We start from the raw sequence: 20,000 nt of genomic DNA on the forward strand, positions 1-20,000 counted from the left end.
CTCTGGCTGGGCCACTCAAAGACATTCACAGACTTGTCCCGAAGCCACTCCTTCGTTGTCTTGGCTGTGTGCTCAGGGTCGTTGTCGTGGCTAAAGGTAAACCTTCAAGCCTCCAAGCGGGCTGTCATGTGCCTTTTACTGAGCAGAGGCTTCCGTCTGGCCACTCAACCATAAAGGCCTGATTGGTGGAGTGCTGCAGAGATGGTTGTCCTTCTGGAAGGTTCTCCCATCTCCACAGAGGAACGCTGGAGCTCTGTCAGAGTGACCATCGGGTTCTTGGTCACCTCCCTGACCAAGGCCCTTCTCCCCCGATTGCTCAGTTTGGCTGGGCGGCCAGCTCTAGGAAGAGTCCTGGTGGATCCAAACTTCTTCCATTTACGAATGATGGAGACCACTGTGCTCTTCGGGACCTTCAAAGTTGTAGAAATTTTGTTGTACCCTCCCCCAGATCTGTGCCTCGATACAATCCTGTCTCGGAGGTCCACAGCCAATTCCTTTGACTTAATGGCTTGGTTTCTGCTCTGACATGCACTGTCAACAGTGGGACCTTATATAGACAGGTGTGTGCCTTTCCAAATCATGTCCAATCCATTGAATTTACTACAGGTGGACTCCAATCAAGATGAAGAAACATCTCAAGGATGATCAGTGGAAACAGGATGAACCTGAGCTCAATTTTGAGTGTCATACAAAGGGTGTGAATGCTTATGTACATGCAATATTTCAATTTTTTATTTTTAATAAATTTGCAAAAATTTCTACATAACCTTTTACTTTGTCATTATGGGGTATTGTGTGTAGATTGATGAGGAAAAAAAAGGAATTTAATCCATTTTGGAATAAGGCTGTAACATAACAAAATGTGGGGAAAGTGAAGGGGTGTGAATACTTTCCGGATACACTGTATATACCTACTTACTGATCTAGCCAGCTACTACAAAAAAAAATCTCCCCGTCACCCTTTTTTGGGTGGTGAGCGTCTTCCTCAAGCTCAGGTCCTCTACAAGAGGCCTGGGAGTTTGAGGGGTCTGTGCAGTATCTTAACTGTTCCTAGGACAGCATCTTCTGGACAGAGACCTCAAATGTTGTTCCTGGAGTCTCCCAATTTGGGGGTCACAGCCCCTAGTGTTCCTGTTACCACTGGGACTACTGTGGATTTACCCTTCCACATCTGATCTAGTTCTTCCCTCAGCCCTTGGTATTTCTCTAGCTTCTCATGCTCTTTCTTCCTGATGTTGCCATCGCTCGGGATTGCTACATGGATCACTACTGCTGTCTTCTGTTCCTTGTGGACCACCACAATGTCTGGTTGGTTAGCCAGCACCTGCTTGTCAGTCTGGAACTTGAAGACCCACAGGATCTTACCTCTGCAACTCTCAACCATCTTTGGTGATGTCTCCCATTTGGACTTGAGGACTTCCAGTCTGTATTCAGTACAGATGTTCCTGTACACTATCCCAGCTACTTGGTTATGCCTTTCAGTGTGCGCTTTCCCAGCTAGCAGTTTACACCCTGCTACGAAGTGCTGGACTGTCTCAGGGGGATCTTTGCACAGCCTGCATCTTGGCTCTTTTCTGTTGCGGTAGCCCCTGCCTCAATCGATCTAGTGCTGAGTGCCTGTTCTTGTACTGCTATGATCAGAGCCTCTGTGTTGTCCTTCAGTCCAGCCTTTTCTAGCCACCGGTAAGATTTCTCGATATCAGCTACGTTGTCTATCTGTCAATGGTACATCCCGTGGAGGGGCTTGATCTTCCATGATACTGCCTCTTCTTCTGCCTCTGTACTCTGTCTTCTCATGCCTGAGGTACTCACTAGGCAGTTCAACGTGGGGGGCCCTCTTTCTGATGTACTCATGGATGTTCCAGTTTTTATCCAGGATAGTGGTCCTGACACTCACAGACTCTTGGCCCCCATCCTTTCACTTATCATACAGTCTCAGGTTGCTGGACTTTGGGTGGTAGCCTCCGTGCATTGTGAGAAGTTTCCGTGTCCTGATATCTGTGGCCTTTATCTCCTCCTTTTTTCTATATATACACACACATTCAAGAGAGAGAGAGACCACGTTAAAACCGAGTCATATGTAGGATGTTCATATGGACCAATGGCTCCCATGACATTACCATGGTAACATGGACAACATCATAAAGATCATAGAATCACATTAGTAAACATAGAAACATGCTAGTTTCACCACAACCAGCTCCACCTCGTGGGACCGCGAACTTGTATTTGGTAGCATATCCCCAGGTAGTGCGAGGACCACTGCTAATACTCGCATGAGCTCATAAGCATGACAAAACATGACAGCACACTACGACACGGACTGGCAGTCGAAAAGACACTAAACCATTTCTCCATCACTGCAGTGGGCACCATAGAGGCTGATGAGGAGGCGGAGCAAGAGGAGAGAGAGGTGGAGCAAGAGGAGAGAGAGGCGGGGCAAGAGGCGGGTCCAGGTAGGAGTCTGTCTTGTATAATTGTGAATCATACATGATATCATGTATAGGGGATATACGATATACAGGAATCATGAAGAATTCAGCTTCTCCCAAACCAAAAAAAAAAAACAACAAACAAAAGTCCCAACCGAAGAACGTTAGACATAAGAGACATGGAGTCATGGGAAATTTAAACAAATCATTCTAACAGTTATTCATCCTTTTTTATTATTATCACCACCTTTACTTTTAGTTGCATCACCATCTATTTATATTGATATGTATATCTATTTCTATTATTTTTTTCCTTTTTTGTATTTTTCCTTTTTCTTTTTTTTTCTTCTTTTTTTTTTTACATTTTATTAGACCCCATCTGATTGTATCTGTTTTGTCATTTGTTGTTTGTTGTGGTGCACTTTCGGTCACTATCAGGAATCAGGAATAGTACTTGTCATTTCATCCCATGCACAAGCGCACATGAAATGAAAGGAAATATGGTTTCCCCCAGCCCACAGCAGTGCAACACACACACAAATACACATCCACACTACAAGAACATACATGTCCAAACTACTAAAAAACTACAAAAACACATATATCCCACATATCAACAAAAAATAAATAAATAAAACTCACCGTCCAAGAGGGCGAATGCCAGGATGACTGTCTGAACCATCGGTCTGCATGGGCTAGCAGTTAGCTTAGCCCATCCCACTTCCGCATCCTGTCACACCGCCCTCGGTAATTCCTCCAAGTAGGGCCGTGTTCCCTGGGCCCACTGGACGCAGCAGACCAGGCTCCCCCGGATGATCCAGCGCCGGCTCTCCCAGCCAGACACCTTCTACACACCTCCCCACACTCCACACGACGACACTAAAAACACAGTCAACACTAGGTGAGACCACCACCAGACCGCCCTCGGTGTTATTGGAACTGCTGGTCTGCATGGGCTAACAGTTGGCTTAGCCTGCCCCACTTCCGTGTCCTGTCAGACCGCCCCCTGTGTTTCCTCCTCGGGCGCAGCTCCAAGTAGGGTCGTGGTCCCTGGACCCACAGGACGTAGCAGACCAAGCTCTCCCGGCCACCAAACAAAGACACAAACCTAGACACAGATGTGGACAAAGACACTGCATGGATGGTACCGGGTGAGGCCGCTGTAAACGTGAGTTTGTGCCGCCATCTTCCCACACCGGTACTGGGTGAGGCCACTGCAAACGGAACTCACACAGCCATCTTCCCACACCGGAAGCGGAATATGGTATGCCGCTTAAAAAAAAAAACAGGAATAAAATATTCCTGTTTGTCAGCATATAAATGTTGCTTCTCAAGTAGCTTTAACCAGAACGTGAAGAATGTAGGATGTTTAATTTGCTTCTGGATGTATTTTTCTCCAGTTGCTGGGCCAAAGACCGGTAAATCACAACTTCCCCTTAGGCTGGGAATGATTATTAATGTGTTTTTTATTATGTATTATGTTATTATTTATTTTATTATGTGAATGATTATGGATGTGTTTTTATTATGTAGTATTTTATTATATTATTATTTATTTGTTTTTCTCACATTTTACTTTCAGTACCGTGCTGTAATCACTGCTCTCCAGCAGAGCTCAGTTTCTTCCAGTCACAAATAAAGACAAACTTATCATATTGTTTATCCTACTCAGTCAGGAAACCACCCTGTGTTGTGTGTGTGTGTTGTGTGTGTGTGTGTGTGTGTGTGTGTGTGTGTGTGTGTGTGTGTGTGTGTGTGTGTGTGTGTGTCCGTGTCCTCAGACAATATGTTGCACCATGTGTCCAACATGTTGAAGTTCTGGTGGGTTCTGCTGGGAGCTGTCCTGGACTCTCTGACGAGCTGGTTAAACTCTCTGTGTCAGGAGCACACTGACATCTCCACTGTCCTCCGCATGGAGCGCTGCATGCTGACGCAACAGGCGAAACAGGTACACACACACACACTGACAGTGAGGTTCCCTTCTCAGTGAAAAGATTGTAAAATATATGTGTATTACTGTGTATTACTGTGTACTCTAGGCAGTATTCATGTTATGTGTTGCAGCATACTTGAGGTGATATATATGTTAAGTGTTATTACTGTGGTACTCTAAGTGGTATACATGTCATGCATTACTTTGTACTCTAGGTAATATTCATTTGAGTATCTGTACTTTAAGTTGTATTCATACTATGTATGTATTAGTGTTTACTTTAGGCAGTATTCACGTTTAGTATGCACTGTTGTGTACTTTAGGTAGTGCTTTGGTAGTATAGATGTTATGTGTGGATTACAGCATATTCGGGTCGTATTCATGGTGTGTGTTTGTTTCTAGGGTACTGTGCCCTCCAGAGAGGCTATCCATGATTATTACCAACAACAGATGTGCAGGCTCTCCAGGGAGTGTGGTATGGACTACAGTACCCACAAGGCTGAGGGGGAGACAGACTATAGTACCCATGAAACCATGGGGCAATGGTCAAGGTGGGAACAGGTAGCAGAGAGCGAAATGGAGGGGAGGGATAGAGTGGTGACAGAAGGAGGTGCTTCAGAGATAGAAAGAAGACTTCCAGAAACAGGAAGAGAACCTCTCGAAACAGGAAAAGGACCTCTAGAAACAGGAAAAGGACTAATAGAAACAGGAAGAGGACCCATAGAAACAGAAGAAGGACTTCTAGAAACAGAAAGAGGACCATTAGAAACAGAAAGAGGACTTGAAGAAATTGGAAGTGGACTTGTAGAAACTGGAAGAGAACCTCTAGAAACAGGAGTAGGACTTCTAGAAACAGGAAAAGGACTTCTAGAAACAGGAAGGGGATCCATAGAAACAGGAAGAGGGCCATTAGAAGAAGAAAGAGGACTTGAGGAAACTGGAAGTGGACTTGTACAAACTGGAAGAGGACCTGTAGAAACAGAAAAAGGACTTGTTGCAACAAGAAGAGGCGGCTCTAGCGGCCCTGCTGCAGTAGTACAGGAAGCAGAGACTCTGTCAGCAGGAAGTGTGATATCTCACCATCTCCAAACAGAAACACCAAGCCTAGGAGATGGAACCCAACAGACGGCATCAGCCGATTTTAAAACAGAGACGGTATCTGTCGATCTGGAAGCAGAGACGGCAGACAGTAAACCAGAGACTGTACTGGGGGAAGACATCCCAGCACACAGCAAAACTATTTTTCCACAACAAACGTCAGCTGAAGACAGTACATCAGAAACAGAGACTTCTTCCACAGCTTTGGCTGTTCAACCACAAATGCACAGAGCAGCAGACTTTCAAACTGATTTCCCAGAATGCTCTGTGGCTAAAACTAGCCAGCGACCACATCCTAGACTATGCAGGATGGAGAGAATCGACTTATCTTCCTCCTTCTCCTCCTCCTCCTCAGTGGAAGGAGGAATGATAGCAACATCAAGGTGAGGAAGATGCTTCCTCTTTTTTTCTGAACCTTCATTGGTCAAGTTTTTGATAACTGCCTCTCTCTCTGTCTGACTCTGTCTGTCTGTCTGTCTGTCTGTCTGTCTGTCTGTCTCTGTCTCTCTCTCAATTCAATTTAATTCAATTCAATTCAATTCAATTCAATGATGCTTTATTGGCGTGACTGCATTAATTACAATGTTGCCAAAGCAAAACAAAACAGGTCAATAGAGTACTTAAAAAGGAAAAAGGAATACATAGATCTGGCAGAAACATAGAGCAGCTCTTGAACAGCAACTGACAGTAACTGACAGTGTTTTGGTCACTCACTGACCCTTAGGCTATGGCATTCTGACACATATTGTACCGCAAGGTGTGAACTTTGACCCTCTCCTAAAATAAGTGGCCATTGTTCTTTCTCATCCAGAAGTAGAACATTTGGAATCTGGTTTTCAAATGTCTCTTGGTATTTTTCTCTTATGTTCTGGGATTTCTCACAATTTAGCAGGAAGTGTATCTCTGTCTCCACCTCACCTGCCGTACAGGGACCACATATTCTTTGCTCTTTTGGTAGCCAAGATGTTTTGTGTGTCTGCCCTTTTCCTGGCTAGACTGTGGTCAGTGAGTCTGTACTCGGTAAGGATGTGTCTGTGCTGACTGTCTCTGACAGTGGACAGACAGTCAGCCAGTTTGTCTTTTCTTTTTAGGGCCCTATAATATTCTAACTTGTGTTGTCATTTGGTTTCTGTGTCCCAGTGTTCCACATATGAGTTGTTGCATTGCGTGAGGATGTGGTTTCCTCTAGTCTGTGGCTGGTCAGCAGTGCTAGTCTGAAACTCATCTGTGTCAGTGGTTACAGGGTCAGTTAGTTTCTGAACCAGCTGACTGAGGGGACTCTTTCTTACCTCTTGGATTTGGACTGCTTTAAACTGCAGTGTGTGGTGGGGACTTGATTTAAGGTGCATCCAGAATTTAAGTGATCTGTTTTAATATTTATTATCAATGGGAAACGGCCTAATTCTGCCCTGCATGCATTTGTGCTGTTTTCCTTTGTACGTTTAGCAGTTTGACAGAATTCTGCATGCAGGGTTTCTATTGGATGTTTGTCCCATCTAGTGTAGTCTTGCTGACTGAGTGGACCCCATACTTCACTTCCATATACTGCAATGGGCAGGAGGACACTGTCAAAGATTTTGGACCTGGTTTTAATTGGGATGTCTGTTTTATAGACTGTTCTTTTTATTGCATAGAAAGCTCTTCGGGCTTTCTCTTTAAGTGCTTTCACTGCCAGACCAAAGCTTCCCGCAGCACTGACCCTCAGTCCCAGGTCATCATAGTTTAACGTGTGCTCTAGGGCGGTGTTACCTAGAGTAAATAGGTGTCTACTTTCCTCACACCTGGGCTTCTTCTGGAAGATCATAATTTTTGTCTTTTTTAAGTTTACTGTCAGGGCCCAGTCCTGGCAGTATTTCTCTAGCAGGTCCAGATGCTGCTGTAGACCCTGTTCTGTGGGTGACAGCAGCACCAGGTCATCTGCATAGAGCAAGAATTTAACTTCTGTGTTGTTTAGGGTGAGGCCAGGAGCTCCACATTGTTCCAGTAACACCGCTAACTCACTGATGTAGATACTGAACAGGGTTGGACTCAAACTGCAGCCCTGTCTCACCCCTCGCCCTTGAGTGAAGTATTCTGTTCTTTTGTCGCCAAGTTTTATGCCGCACTTATTTTCCAAATATGTAGATTTGATTATGTCAAACACTTTACTCCCTACGCCACTTTGGATGATTTTATAATATAAGCCATCGTACCAGATAGAATCAAATGCTTTCTTAAAATCAGTGAAGCATGCAAATATTTTTCCTTTATTTTTTTATGAACATGTTGATTAATTAGGGTGTGTAGGGTGTAGATGTGATCTGTAGTGTGGTGATTTGGTGAAAAGCCAATCTGACTCTTGCTCAAGACACTGTGTTTGGTAAGGAAGGCCTGTATTAATAATATAGCAGAAGACCTTCCCCAGGTTACTGCTCACACAGATGCCTCGGTAGTTATTGGGGTCAAATGTATCTCCACTCTTGTATATTGGGGATATAAGCCCCCTATTCCAGGCGTCAGGAGAGCAGCCAGCTTGTAGAACCAGGTTGAACAGTTTAAGCAGGACCTTCTGCAGCTCAAGAGAACTGTGTTTGAGCTTTTCAGTCCTGATGCTGTCAGGGCCACAGGCTTTCTTTGGTTTGAGACTTATAATGTCCACATTGAATAACAGGATTTTCAAATTTCTCCTGACCATACCAGATTAAATAATCAATCTCTCTCTCTCTCTCTCTCTCTCGCTCTCTCTCGCTCTCTCAGTCAGTGCACGGCTCCCTGTTCTTGTCAGGAGACCTTGGACAGCACTGAGGATTCAAACTGTCAACCTCCCTCTGACTCTTACAGTCAACACACACACTCAGATGCACACACACTTCAGACACAACACACACACACACAGAACTTTCCTCCCTCCCCCCCCCTCTCCTCTCCTGTCCTCCCCCCCTCTTACAGCCTGGCTCTGGGCCTGGACTTCAGAGAAGGGAGAAAGGAGAAGAGGAGAAAGCAGAGGGGGTGGGGTAAGGGCGTGTCTTTAGGGTCCTTCAGAAAGCGGCTGTTCAGACGAGAGCCTGAGAAAAAAAAAGACTTCCTTTCTGGACCCACTTCCACTTCTTGTCTTACCCCTTCCTGCACCCAGGAGCTGACAGCAAGTGAGCTGCTGAAAAAAAAGTAAATATACAAATTACACACACACACACACACACACACACACACACACAGCAGTATTTGGACAGATGTCTTGGGTTTTCTTCATGACCAGTCAGTTTTTAACATATCATCATCATGTCTCTCCTCCAGGATGTTCTATGATGAGGATTTGGAAGCATCCGATTGTTTCTATGGTAACCAACCTCAGCTGCTCCAGCTATGCTATGCCCTCTACAACATCCTGGTTGCTAGGTAACACAACAACTTTCTGTCTGGTTTCCTGGTAGCAGTCTAGTGGTACATGTTGGTTGTGAGGCAGTATGACATGGTTGTCATATTGTCCCTCGTTGTTGGTTCATGTCCTCTGTGGGCATCAGGTCTGGCTTTGTACGAGACAGTCGATGTACCAGGAAGTAGGAAGAAGATGGACTCTACCATGGATCATACAAAGACAATGAACCTTGCTGCACATTCACCTCATTTGTGATTCCAGCTCAGTTTCATTCCAAGTGGGATTCATGTTCTTCAGAATATGCTTCTCAGGTCTCTGCTGGTTGGCTGAAGTAGAACATGAAGTTCCTGAACCTTCATGCAAGAAGCTTTCAGTAGTGTTCTTAATGACTTGCGTGACCTTAAGCTACCTCAAGTTTCAACAGGGAATTAGAACTTTTTTCTTCTAAACAAACTCGTTTGTTTCAGCTGTATGTATTGTGGTCATGTCTGCAGTAATAATCATACCTTTATATATAATCCAAATTCTGTATGAGACAGTACAAGCCTGTTTCATACCTGTAACAGGCTTGTACTGTCTCATACAGAATTTACTTGACTCACCGGATTATTTTGCTCCTTATTTGTTGAACACTTACCCTACTGTTGAGTATTTCTTTTAACAAAGTTTATATATATATATATCAATATAGATGCAGGAAAAAAGTTTTAATACATAGCTGTACAGGCCTGTTTCGTGCATCGTGCACATTAGCAGCTGATGAGTGCATGATGCACAAAACAGGCTTGTACTGCTATGTATTTAAACGTTCTTCCTGCATCTGTATTGATATTCCGCTCCTCATTAGTTGAGCACTTACAACAGCACCATTGACGGTTTCAGAAAAAAATGATATATATATATGTGTGTGTGTGTGTGTGTATGTATGTGTGTGTATGTGTGTGTGTATATGTATAGCTGGAATAGACTCCAGCATCCCCGTAGCCCTGAGAGCAGGATAAGCGGTTCAGATAATGGATGAATGGATGGATGGATATATAGAGCACTTGCTTTACATAGCATCCAAAGAACACATAAAACAACAGAAACACATAAAACACAGCAATAACACAGTAAAAGTACTAAATGAACCACATTACAATAAATTACCATTGGCAAAACCCATAAACAGAATCTACTACTACTATTTTTGGCTGCTCCTGTTAGGGGGCGCCACAGCGGATCATCCGTTTCCATCTCTTCCTGTCCTCTGCATCTTCCTCTGTCACACCAGCCACCTGCATGTCCTCCCTCACCACATCCATAAACCTCCTCTTTGGCCTTCCTCTTCTCCTCTTCCCTGGCAGCTCCATATTCAGCATCCTTCTCCCAGTATACCCAGCATCTCTCCTCCACACATGTCCACACTATCTCAATCTTGTCTCTCTTGCTTTGTCTCCAAACCGTCCAACCTGAGCTGTCCCTCTAATATAATCGTTCCTAATCCTGTCCTTCTTCATCACTCCCAGTGAAAATCTTATCATCTTCATCTCTGCCACCTCCAGCTCCACCTCCTGTCTTTTCATCAGTGCCACTGTCTCCAAACCATATAACATAGCTGGTCACACTACCATCTGGTAAACCTTCCCTTTAACTCTTGCTGGTACCCTTCTGTCACACATCACTCCTGACACTCTTCTCCACCCACTCCACCCTGCCTGCACTCTCTTCTTCACCTCTCTCCTGCACTCCCCGTTACTTTGGACAGTTGACCCCAAATATTTAAACTCAAATGCCTTCGTCACCTCCACTCCTTGCATCCTCACCATTCCACTGTCCTCTCTCTCATTAATGCATAGGTATTCCATCTTGCTCCTCCTGACTTTCTTTCCTCTTCTCTCCAGTGCATACCTCCACCTCTCCAGGCTCTCCTCAACCTGCACCCTACTCTCACTACAGATCACAATGTCATCTGCGAACATCATCATCCATGGAGACTCCTGCCTGATCCGTCAACCTGTCCATCAGCATTGCAAACAAGAAAGGGCTCAGAGCCGATCCTTGATGTAATCCCACCTCCACCTTGAACCCATCTGTCATTCCAACCACACACCTCACCACTGTCACACTTCCCTCATACATATCCTGTACCACTCCTACATCCTTCTCTGTAACTCCTGACTTCCTCATACAATACCACACCTCCTCTCTCGGCACCCTGTCGCATGCTTTCTCTAAATCCACAAAGACACAATGTAACTCCTTCTGGCCTTCTCTATACTTCTCCATCAACATTCTCAAAGCAAACATCACATCTGTGGTGCTCTTTCATGGCATGAAACCCTACTGCTGCTGCTGATCATCACCTCTCCTCCTCTTAACCTAGCTTCTATTACTCTTTCCCATATCTTCATGCTGTGGCTGATCAACTTTATACCTCTGTAGTTGCTACAGTTCTGCACATCACCCTTGTTCTTGAAAATCGGTACCAGTATGCTTCTTCTCCACTCCTCAGGCATCCTCTCACTTTCCAGGATTAGTGTCTAACCTGTCACACAACTCACCATACACCGTTTCCTTTGCCTTTGCCACCTCTCCCTTTGCTTTATGCTGCATCTCCTTGTACTGCTGTCTACTTTCTTCATCTCTCTGACTATCCCACTTCTTCTTTGCCAACCTCTTCCTCTGTATAATTTGCTGTACATCCTCATTCCACCACCAAGTGTCCTTGTCTTCCTTAGTATAGTGGAATAGACCACCACGCCACCTGGACGCCATATTGCTTTTTATCATCAGAATAATAGTATGGTGGAATAGACCGCCACGCCACCTGGACGCCATATTGCTTTTTATCATCAGAATAATAGTATGGTGGAATAGACCACCACGCCACCTGGACGCCATATTGCTTTTTATTATCAGAATAATAGTATGGTGGAATAGACCGCCACACCACCTGGACGCCATATTGCTTTTTATTATCAGAATAATAGTATGGTGGAATAGACCGCCATGCCACCTGGACGCCATATTGCTTTTTATTATCAGAATAATAGTATGGTGGAATAGACCGCCACGCCACCTGGACGCCATATTGCTTTTTATCATCAGAATAATAGTATGGTGGAATAGACCGCCACGCCACCTGGACGCCATATTGCTTTTTATCATCAGAATAATAGTATGGTGGAATAGACCACCACGCCACCTGGACGCCATACTGCTTTTTATCATCAGAATAATAGTATGGTGGAATAGACCGCCACGCCACCTGGACGCCATATTGCTTTTCATCATCAGAATAATAGTATGGTGGAATAGACCGCCACGCCACCTGGACGCCATATTGCTTTTTATCATCAGAATAATAGTATGGTGGAATAGACCGCCATGCCACCTGGACGCCATATTGCTTTTTATCATCAGAATAATAGTATGGTGGAATAGACCGCCACGCCACCTGGACGCCATATTGCTTTTTATCATCAGAATAATAGTATGGTGGAATAGACCGCCATGCCACGTGGACGCCATATTGCTTTTTATTATCAGAATAATAGTATGGTAGAATAGACCACCACGCCACCTGGACGCCATATTGCTTTTCATCATCAGAATAATAGTATGGTGGAATCAACCGACACGCTACCCGGGCGGCCATATTGCTTTTTATTATCAGAGTCCATTTCTTTCTTGGCAGCTTGTCATCAAATCAGAAGCCCTTGGGAGAGTTATCTGTAATCTGCATACTCTTCCTCCTGTCTTTTTCTTTTCTCCCCTCTCCCCTTCCGCTTCCTCCTGTCTTTTTCATCTCCCCCCTCTCCCTTCCTCTTCCTCCTGTTTTTCTTCTCTCCCTCCTCTTCATCCTGTCTTTTTCTTCTCTCCCCTCTCCCCCTCCTCTTCCTCCTGTCTTTTTGTTCTCTCTCCTCTCCCCTCCTCTTCCTCCTGCTTTTCGTCTCTCTCCTCTCCCTTCCTCTTCCTCGTGTCTTTTTCTTCTCTCCCCTCTCCCTTCTTCTTCCTCCTGTCTTTTTCTCTCGCCCCCTCCTCCATTCCTGTCTTTTTCATCTCTCCCCTCTCTCCCTCCTGTTCCTCCTGTCTTTTTCTTCTCTCCCCCTCCTCTTCCCCCTGTCTTTTTCTTCTCTCCTCTCTCCTTTCCTCTTCCTCTTGTTTTTCTTCTCTCCCCCTCCTCTTCATCCTGTCTTTTTCTTCTCTCCCTTCTCCTTTCCTCTTCCTCCTGTCTTTTCCCTCTTCCCTCTCCCCCCCCTCTTCCTCTGTCTTTTTGTTCTCTCCCCTCTCCCCTCCTCTTCCTCCTGTCTTTTTCTTCTCTCCCTTCCTCTTCCTCCTGTCTTTTTCTTCTCTCCCCTCTCCCCCTCCTCTTCCTCCTCTTTTTCTTCTCTCCCCTTTCCCCTCCTCTTCCTGCTGTCTTTTTCTTCTCTCCTCTCCCCTCCTCTTCCTCATGTCTTTTTCTTCTCTCCTCCCTTCCTCTTTACCCTGTCTTTTTCTTCTCTCCCCTCTCCCTTCTTCTTCCTCTTGTTTTTTTCTTCTCTCCCCTCTCCCCCTCCTCTTCTTCCTCTCTTTTTCTTCTCCCCCTCCTCTCCTCTGTGCTCTGCAGGTCAGAGACGGTGTGTTACCTGGTGATCGTGCTGAACCACATGGTGTCTGGCAACTGTCTCACTCTGCTGTTGCCCATCTGTATCTTCCTCTGGGCCATGCTGTCTGTGCCTCGACCCAGCAAGACCTTCTGGATGACCGCCATCATCTACACAGAGGTGCACACACACACACACACACACACAAACACACACACACACACACACACACTTATGGAGGTATAACAACCAGCTCATCAAGAGCAGTGAGGGGTGTCTTGCTCAGGGATACTGCCACATTTTGGCCAGGAGGAGCCTAGGATTGAACCGGCAACCCTCTAGTTACCAGACAGCCTGCTCTACCTCCTGAGGCGCTGGCACCCATTAAAACCCAAAGACATGTAAAGGGTGTCGATGTGAGGTCTCCATGTCTCACCTGTCTGTCTGTCTGTCTGTCTGTCTGTCTGTCTGTCTGTCTGTCTATCTGTTTCTCTCTCTCTCTCTCTCGCTCTCTTACAACAGGTTACCATAGTGATCAAGTATTTTTTCCAGTTTAGTTTTTTCCCATTTAACCAGAAGGTAGAGCTAGAGCGCTCCAAACCATTCCATCCTCCCAACATCCTGGGAGTGGAGAAGAAGGAAGGATATGTCATCTATGACCTCATCCAGCTACTGGCCCTCTTCTTCCACAGAGCCATCCTTAAGGTACTTCCCTACGTGTACACACACACACACACACACACACACACACACAACATGTGCACAATACAATGTACAAGCACTTTTACCAAGTGGCAACCACCAGGGCTGGAAGTTGAAGTCCATGTGAAGTGTCTTAACTTTCAGTTCCATCATGGCCACTGGATGGCTGGCTCACAATTACAAAACAATTTCATTTCGCACACGCTTTTATCCAAAGTGACGTACAGCTGGGAGTTAATACAAGGATCTAGTCAGGAGGCAAATATTAAATAGAAATGAATATTAAATGATAAATATATATGAATAATAAATAAATAATACATATTTAAATATCAAATGGAAAATATTCCCAGGCCAATGTATAGTGGGTGCAAAAATGTGGCCACTGCCGTTCAAAATGCCTTTTACAATAAATATCTAAGTGAACAGAAACTAACCCAAATTCTAAATGGTACAAAGGTAAGCATCTTCCAATTTTAAAAGAAGATTACTTTTTATTTTTATTTTTATTTTTTAAAGTTTCAAAAAATTGAAAAAAGGCCCTGTGCAAAAGTTTTTGAACTCTGTCAGTTACTACTTAGTTAATAATATTCAAGTCTGGGGACTGCAGTGGTCATTCCAAAACCTTAATCTGTCCTTCCTGCAGGTACTTCATGATTGATGAGGAGTTATGCCTTGCTGGAATACCCAACCTCTCTTCAACTTCCATGTCTTGCTGGAATACCCAACCTCTCATCTATTTCAGTGTCTTGCTGGAATACCCAACCTGTCTTCTACTTCAGTGTCTTTGTGGAATACCCAACCTCTCTTCTACTTCAGTGTCTTGCTGGAATACCCAACCTGTCTTCTACGTCAGTGTCTTGCTGGAATACCCAACCTGTCTTCTACGTCAGTGTTTTGCTGGAATACCCAACCTCTCTTCTTCTTCAGTGTCTTGCTGGAATACCCAACCTCTCTTCTTCTTCAGTGTCTTACTGGAATACTCAACCTCTCTTCTTCTTCCGTGTCTTGCTGGAATACCCAACCTCTCTTCTATGTCAGTGTCTTGCTGGAATACCCAACCTGTCTTCTACGTCAGTGTCTTGCTGGAATACCCAACCTCTCTTCTTCTTCAGTGTCTTGCTGGAATACCCAACCTCTCTTCTTCTTCAGTGTCTTGCTGGAATACCCAACCTCTCTTCTACTTCGGTGTCTTGCTGGAATACCCAACCTCTTTTCTACTTCAGTGTCTTGGTGGAATACCCAACCTCTCTTCTACGTCAGTGTCTTGCTGGAATACCCAACCTCTCTTCTACTTCAGTGTCTTGCTGGAATACCCAACCTCTCTTCTACGTCAGTGTCTTGCTGGAATACCCAACCTCTCTTCTACTTCAGTGTCTTGCTGGAATACCCAACCTCTCTTCTACTTCGGTGTCTTGCTGGAATACCCAACCTCTCTTCTTCTTCAGTGTCTTGCTGGAATACCCAACCTGTCTTCTACTTCAGTGTCTTGCTGGAATACCCAACCTCTCTTCTACTTCGGTGTCTCGGTGGAATACCCAACCTGTCTTCTTCTTCAGTGTCTTGCTGGAATACCCAACCTCTCTTCTACTTCGGTGTCTTGCTGGAATACCCAACCTCTTTTCTACTTCAGTGTCTTGGTGGAATACCCAACCTCTCTTCTATGTCAGTGTCTTGCTGGAATACCCAACCTCTCTTCTACTTCAGTGTCTTGGTGGAATACCCAACCTCTCTTCTACGTCAGTGTCTTGCTGGAATACCCAACCTCTCTTCTACTTCAGTGTCTTGCTGGAATACCCAACCTCTCTTCTACTTCGGTGTCTTGCTGGAATACCCAACCTCTCTTCTTCTTCAGTGTATTGCTGGAGTACCCAACCTGTCTTCTACTTCAGTGTCTTGCTGGAATACCCAACCTCTCTTCTACTTCGGTGTCTCGGTGGAATACCCAACCTGTCTTCTACTTCAGTGTCTTGCTGGAATACCCAACCTCTCTTCTACTTCAGTGTCTTGCTGGAATACCCAACCTCTCTTCTACTTCAGTGTCTTGCTGGAATACCCAACCTATCTTTTACTTTGGTGTCTTGCTGGAATACCCAACCTGTCTTCTACTTCAGTGTCTTGCTGGAATACCCTACCTGTCTTCTACTTCAGTATCTTGCTGGAATACCCAACCTCTCTTCTAATTCGGTGTCTTGCTGGAATACCCAACCTCTCTTCTACTTCCATGTCTTGCTGGAATACCCAACCTCTCTTCTACGTCAGTTTCTTGCTGGAATACCCAACCTCTCTTCTATGTCAGTGTCTTGCTTGAATACCCAACCTCTCTTCTACTTCGGTGCCTTGCTGGAATACCCAACCTCTCTTCTACTTCCATGTCTTGCTGGAATACCCAACCTCTCTTCTACTTCCGTGTCTTGCTGGAATACCCAGCCTCTCTTCTACTTCGGTGCCTTGCTGGAATATCCAACCTCTCTTCTACTTCGGTGTCTTGCTGGAATACCCAACCTGTCTTCTACTTCAGTGTCTTGCTGGAATACCCAACCTCTCTTCTACTTCAGTGTCTTGCTGGAATACCCAACCTGTCTTCTGCTTCAGTGTCTTGCTTGAATACCCAACCTCTCTTCTACTTCAGTGTCTTGCTGGAATACCCAACCTCTTTTCTACTTTAGTGTCTCGGTGAAATACCCAACATCTCTTCTACTTCAGTGTCTTGCTGGAATACCCAACCTCTCTTCTACTTCGGTGTCTTGCTGGAATACCCAACCTCTTTTCTACTTCAGTGTCTCGGTGGAATAGCCAACCTCTCTTCTTCTTCAGTGTCTTGCTGGAATACCCAACCTCTTTTCTACTTCAGTGTCTTGCTGGAATACCCAACCTCTTTTCTACTTCAATGTCTTGCTGGAATAGCCAACCTCTCTTCTTCTTCAGTGTCTTACTGGAATATCCAACCTCTCTTCTTCTTCGGTGTCTTGCTGGAATACCCAACCTGTCTTCTACTTCAGTGTCTTGCTGGAATACCCAACCTCTCTTCTTCTTCAGTGTCTTGCTGGAATGCCCAACCTCTCTTCTACTTCAGCGTCTTGCTGGAATACTCAACCTGTCTTCAATTTCCATGTCTTGCTGGAATACCCAATCTCTCTTCTACTTCTGCATCTTGCTGGAATACCCAACCTGTCTTCTACTTCAATTCAATTCAATTTTATTGTCATTAAAAACAATGTGCAGGCACATGTTAAAAATGAAATGAGGGCTGTGGCTTCACCAATCAGTGCAAGACAAACACAGACAAACACAGCAAACACAATATAAGATATACACACATGAAGACCAAAGCTAAGACACTTCAGTGTTTTGCTGGAATACCCATCCTCTCTTCAACTTCAGTGTCTTGCTGGAATACCCATCCTCTCTTCAACTTCAGTATCTTGCTGGAATACCCATCCTCTCTTAAACTTCCAAGTTTTGCTGGAATACCCAACCTCTCTTCTACTTCCATGTCTCGCTGGAATACCCAACCTCTCTTCAACTTCCATGTCTGGACTGGCCTTCTGTTCTGTTAGTGCTTCTTAATTACCACGAACACCAGTTACATTTTTAACAAGGTCTCCGTCTTTATTCCTCATGCCAGGGGTGGGCAATCTTATCCAGAAAAGGCCAGTGTGGGTGAAGGTTTTTGTTCCAACCAACAGTTACACACCTGATCCCACTAATCAACCAGTAGAGTCTTTGCTGAGGAACTTGATTAGGAGACACAGGTGTGTAATTGCTTGGTTCGAACAAAAACCTTCACCCACACTGGCCCTTTCTGGATAAGATTGCCCACCCCTGCTCCACACCATGCCATATCGTTTTTCTCCTTCACCTCTCGTCCTCCACCAATACCCCTTTCACTTGACTTACAGCACCCTCTAGTGGCAGTATGCCATAACCAGGCCACAACATTTACATGCCAGTGCAGTAAAACACAATCTGAACACGTCTCCCCCTATCAATAAAGGTAACTTCCTATGTAACGATAACGCTCTCAGTGTTGTGCTTAACATAACACTGTGTACTTTTGTTTACAACACACAAATCAACCAGCCTAATTCAATAGCATTCATGCATTTTTTTTTTTTTTAGTCCAGAACATAGTCCTTACTCTTGCTCAGGACTATTCAAAAACTGAAATTACACCATGTCCCACATGTCAAAAGAAGAGCATCCTAAGACAACTCAAATGTTCACCAGAGTGCATTCTGAGGAGTGAGTATTCAGGGTTGCTGCAGTAAAATGCAGAAAAACAGAAAATCATTTATCTCTAACAGAGAAACTTGCTCAGATGTCAGTCCAACCATGAAAACATACTTCAAACATTACTGTAATGTCCACTCTGTTCAGGGTTGCTAAACAACATAAAGTAGAGTGTGTTACAGACACATTTCCTCCAAAGAGCAACAGAGACATTAAAACATACTTAAAACATTACTCAAATGTCCCTGCTGCTCAGGTTTGCTAAACAGCAGTGTCTTACAGACACATTTCCACCAAAGAGTAATATAGATCAGTCAGAACATGAATATAAACTCACAGAAGGGCAATGCATTTCTTTTTCTCTTACTACATAGTGCAATGGACAAGTGGCAAAAACTTGAGACTGCTTCCTTCTGGACAAATGCTGAAACATCTTCCTGGGCCATTCCTCTAACTGAGCACTTTGTTTTTCAGAGAGTGGACCCTGACAGTACATGGGTCCAACCCAATTCTTATGAGTGTAAGACACAAGACCGAGTCACGACTGCAAGGCCTGGGTTCGAATCCCGCCCGGGCCCTTTGCTGCTTGTCATCCCCTCTCTCTCTCTTCCCTGCCTTTCCATTCTTAACTTCCACTCACACAATATTTCCTGTGCCCCAGCTGCCACACAACCCCAAAGCATAATGGGTCCACCTCCATGCTTTACAGTTGGCAATGTGATGTTCTCTACAATTGCTTCGCCTATTTTTCTCCAAACATGACTTTTTTGGTTGTGGCCAAAAAAGTTAAATTTTTGTTTCATCAGTCTAAAGCCCATTGTTCCAAAAGGCTTCAGGCTTCTCAAGGTTTTCTTTTGCATACTTCAGACTCTAGATTTTGTGTTTGATGTGGTAGGACAGGCTTCTTTCTGCAACACTACCAAGTAGGTATTTGTTGTTTAAAGTACATTGTATTGTTGTCCTGTAAACAACTAGACCTGTCTGCTACTCTTGTGTGCAGCTCTTTTGCAGTGATGTGTGGGTTCTTCTGGGCATTTCTCACCAGCCATTCTATCTGAAACATTTATTGGTATTCTAGACCTTGCCTTGACTTCAACTTTTCCATATGTCTTCCCTTTTCTGATAGGGTTTCTGACAGTGGAAATAGGTAGTTTGAAACGTTGAGGGTTTTTGTAGCCTTTTCCTAGTCAGTGGAAGTGAACTCTTGATTCGGACATCCTTCGGCAGCTGTTTAGAGGAACCCATGGTTGTTAACACCAGACAGAACAGACAGAATAATCCAAAAGAATTCCCCAAACTTTTGCACAGGGGCCTTTTCCTTTTTTATCATTTAAAAACAGTAGCAAATGAAAATAAAAACTATCTTGCTTTAAAATTTTGCAGAATGGTCTCATGTTTAACTGTACTATTTAGAGTTCAGGTGGGGACAGGCATGGGCGCAAATCAATCAATCAATCAATCAATTCCATAAATACTGGGATGGCATCCAGCGCTGCTTTACCTGTGCCCCCGTCCATAGGGTTAGTGGTTGTGTCAGGAAGGGCATCTGACATAAAATTTTGCCAAATCAATATGTGGATTGACAAGACCATACCAGATCGGTCCAGGCTCCATACCGGACTGGTCAAGGCCCGGGTTAACAACGGCCGCCATTGGTGCTGTGCCCTCACAGGGTACCG

General features: G+C 44.6%; 1 protein-coding gene across 2 annotated transcripts in view; it reads left to right on the forward strand.

Moving 5' to 3' along the window:
- The window catches only part of LOC130129961 (piezo-type mechanosensitive ion channel component 2-like), a 203,520-nt gene that overhangs the window by 119,459 nt on the left and 64,061 nt on the right, over nt 1-20,000 (forward strand). For both annotated transcript variants that reach the window (XM_056299667.1, XM_056299668.1), the window contains 7 exons: nt 2,367-2,456; nt 4,214-4,380; nt 4,768-5,846; nt 8,200-8,607; nt 8,737-8,838; nt 13,410-13,566; nt 13,909-14,091. In XM_056299667.1, the coding sequence (XP_056155642.1) occupies nt 2,367-2,456; nt 4,214-4,380; nt 4,768-5,846; nt 8,200-8,607; nt 8,737-8,838; nt 13,410-13,566; nt 13,909-14,091 (2,186 nt within the window). The remainder of the gene's footprint in view (nt 1-2,366; nt 2,457-4,213; nt 4,381-4,767; nt 5,847-8,199; nt 8,608-8,736; nt 8,839-13,409; nt 13,567-13,908; nt 14,092-20,000) is intronic.

This window comes from Lampris incognitus, chromosome 19 (genome assembly GCF_029633865.1).
Source record: "Lampris incognitus isolate fLamInc1 chromosome 19, fLamInc1.hap2, whole genome shotgun sequence".
Lineage (NCBI taxonomy): Eukaryota > Metazoa > Chordata > Actinopteri > Lampriformes > Lampridae > Lampris > Lampris incognitus.